We start from the raw sequence: 2,311 nt of genomic DNA, 5'->3' as shown, positions 1-2,311 counted from the left end.
AAAAAATACTACTCACTGATTTGTGCTTTCAGTGTTTTTACAGTATTTTATGTGACAGGTTTAGGTTCTGATTATGAGCTCGCCAGGCTTCAGCAGAGACTTCTGCAAGCAGAGATGATGATGGAGAGGATCGTCTCRGGGAAGAGCCAGTGTTCTTCCAGGTCAGGGTTGTTCCAGCAGTTCTCTTGTAAATGCTTCTATTAATTGATTTTACAGCTTAAATTTCACATTTTAATGATCAGCAGAACATTTACTGATACYTCTCACTGTGCTAAACTGGTTCTGATTAACTATGATTGGTGATTTTTTTTTCTTTCTTCATATGAAATAACTTTTATTTACATATCAAAGTAAAGAATTGAACAGTTTATTAAAGTGGTTAAAGTTGATGTACAAAATATCTCAACCCTGACTTGGCTGCCATGTTTGTGCTGCTCTATGATTGCAGAAGGCGGAAGAGTAAAACCTCAACATCAAAGAAGGAAGAGAAGCTCCTGAGGCAGKTTCGGCAGATCTCACTGCTGATGCAGGAGAGTCGGTTGGAGGGAGCCTCCCCAGAGATGGAGGCTGAGGAGGTCCCTTATGGTGCAGACTGGGAAGGTACATGCCTCCTCAAACGGTTCTCAGGATTACAGCGAAGCAGGGTTCGTCTCTGGTGAGTCCGAACACCTCGTTAATGACGTAAAGCTGTGTTTTCTTGTGTTCCAACACAGGCTATCCAGAGGAGACTTACCCGGAGTATGACAGTGATCGCAGTTACAGACGTAGGTTTGAGAAGTTAAGACCGGAGGAACCCCCCAGTCAGCCCACTGCCGAGGCGCTAGCAGAGAGGATGGAACAGGAAGAGGAAGAGATCATGGCAAGGAAGCTATCCATAGTGCAGGAGGAAGATGAAGAGGAGGATGATGATAGAGAAGAGGATGATTTAAATGAGGATGACGAAGACCTGGATGAAGGAGAGGAAGAAGCAGAGAACTARGTGGAGGAGGTAGAGGAAGGCATGAAAGAGGAGGACGAAGAAGAAGAGGAGGATGAGGAGAAAAAGCAGCTGCTCAGTCCTGCTTCACCTGCTGTGGAGAGAAAACAGGAGAGACTTGGTTTCGAGGTGAGCAGAGAGCTGCAGCAGCATGACGTGGGGAAGAAGCAAATAAGCTTCAGTGACCAGAAACGCGTCTTCCACTACCCCAAACAGGACACGTTTGAGGAGGAGGAAGAGGAGCGGGAAGATGAGATGGAGGACGATGATGAAGGCACAGAGGTGGAAGAGGAGGAGGAAGCTGATGACGATCCGTTGACAGAGGCAGAGAGCCTGCAGTTCAGCTGTGAAGGCTCTTCTAACCCAGAGGAAGGAGCAGAAGAGGAGACAGAGGAGGGTTTGCTAACGTTAGCTGCAGTGGAGGGTGAAGGCCATCTCCGAGCAGACGGGCCTAAAAATATTGGGCAGAGTGGGCTGAGGATGKGAAACAGAAGACAAACATGAACTTTTCTGTCTTTAAAATAAGTTATAGTGAAGTCATTCTTCCTGTGTTTATCCGTACTGTTAGTGACTCTTGTTTATACTTTTGTGTTTCTCAGAAAAATGAATGTTCAGTGCATTAACACGATATTACTAACTACACCAATCTTACATRATATGACCTTTGATAGTTAAAGTACACAGCTCATCTTGTTTTGTTCTGATGGAACAAATCTGCACCCTAACAGTAGAAAATACCCCAATTCTCCAAAAACCTCAACCTCACAACTCATTAAGGTCAGAATATTCACCAAACATTTCTTTTTTGATGACTAAAGATTAATTTACTCAATATTAAGCCAGTGACAGAACATATCCAGATTTTAGAGTCATATCTGGCTCCACCTAGTGGTTCATAATGATTTCTCCCCTGCTACAGATGCAACAAACATCTTTTATTACTGGAAAAAAACATGTTTATTTTTCTCCAACATCTGAGTAGACTCAGTTCACAGCATTAAGGGTAAATATAGAGAGATGTTCAGTTCTACTCTTGCAAATGTCTTTTAAAAAAACTTAAATGTTTTCTTTTATAAACTAGTCTGGCTTACTTTGAAGGCATCATTGATTGTAAATGTTTTAAACAGGGCTTTTTCCCCAGCTCTGGCTGTCGTTTTTTATTGGTTTAATTTTATTTTCCTTTTGTCTTTAATTTTACCAGTTATATCAWTTACTGTGTGTTTTGCCGTTTTGTTAGCCTGGTAAAAACCAGCCTCTTGTTTAATGCTTTGCTTCAGCTACAGCGGGTAAAATAAGTACTGAACACGTCACCATTTTTCTCAGTAAATATATTAC

The 2,311-nt window shown here is 42.1% G+C and overlaps 1 protein-coding gene across 1 annotated transcript in view; it reads left to right on the top strand.

Annotated features, from left to right (window-relative positions):
* The window catches only part of LOC106530275 (protein RIC-3), a gene marked incomplete at its 5' end in the record, with an annotated part of 9,282 nt that extends 6,994 nt beyond the window's left edge, over positions 1-2,288 (top strand). Inside the window, 3 exon segments of the mRNA XM_074559767.1 lie at positions 59-161; positions 449-600; positions 714-2,288. Coding sequence (XP_074415868.1) covers positions 59-161; positions 449-600; positions 714-1,480 — 1,022 coding nt within the window. The 3' untranslated portion in view covers positions 1,481-2,288.
* Between the last annotated feature and the right edge of the window lie 23 nt (positions 2,289-2,311).

This window comes from Austrofundulus limnaeus, unplaced genomic scaffold, assembly GCF_001266775.1.
Source record: "Austrofundulus limnaeus strain Quisiro unplaced genomic scaffold, Austrofundulus_limnaeus-1.0 Scaffold5, whole genome shotgun sequence".
Classification (NCBI taxonomy): domain Eukaryota; kingdom Metazoa; phylum Chordata; class Actinopteri; order Cyprinodontiformes; family Rivulidae; genus Austrofundulus; species Austrofundulus limnaeus.
The sequence above is the reverse complement of the archived record's forward strand: the minus strand, read 5'-3'. Positions and strand labels throughout refer to the sequence as shown.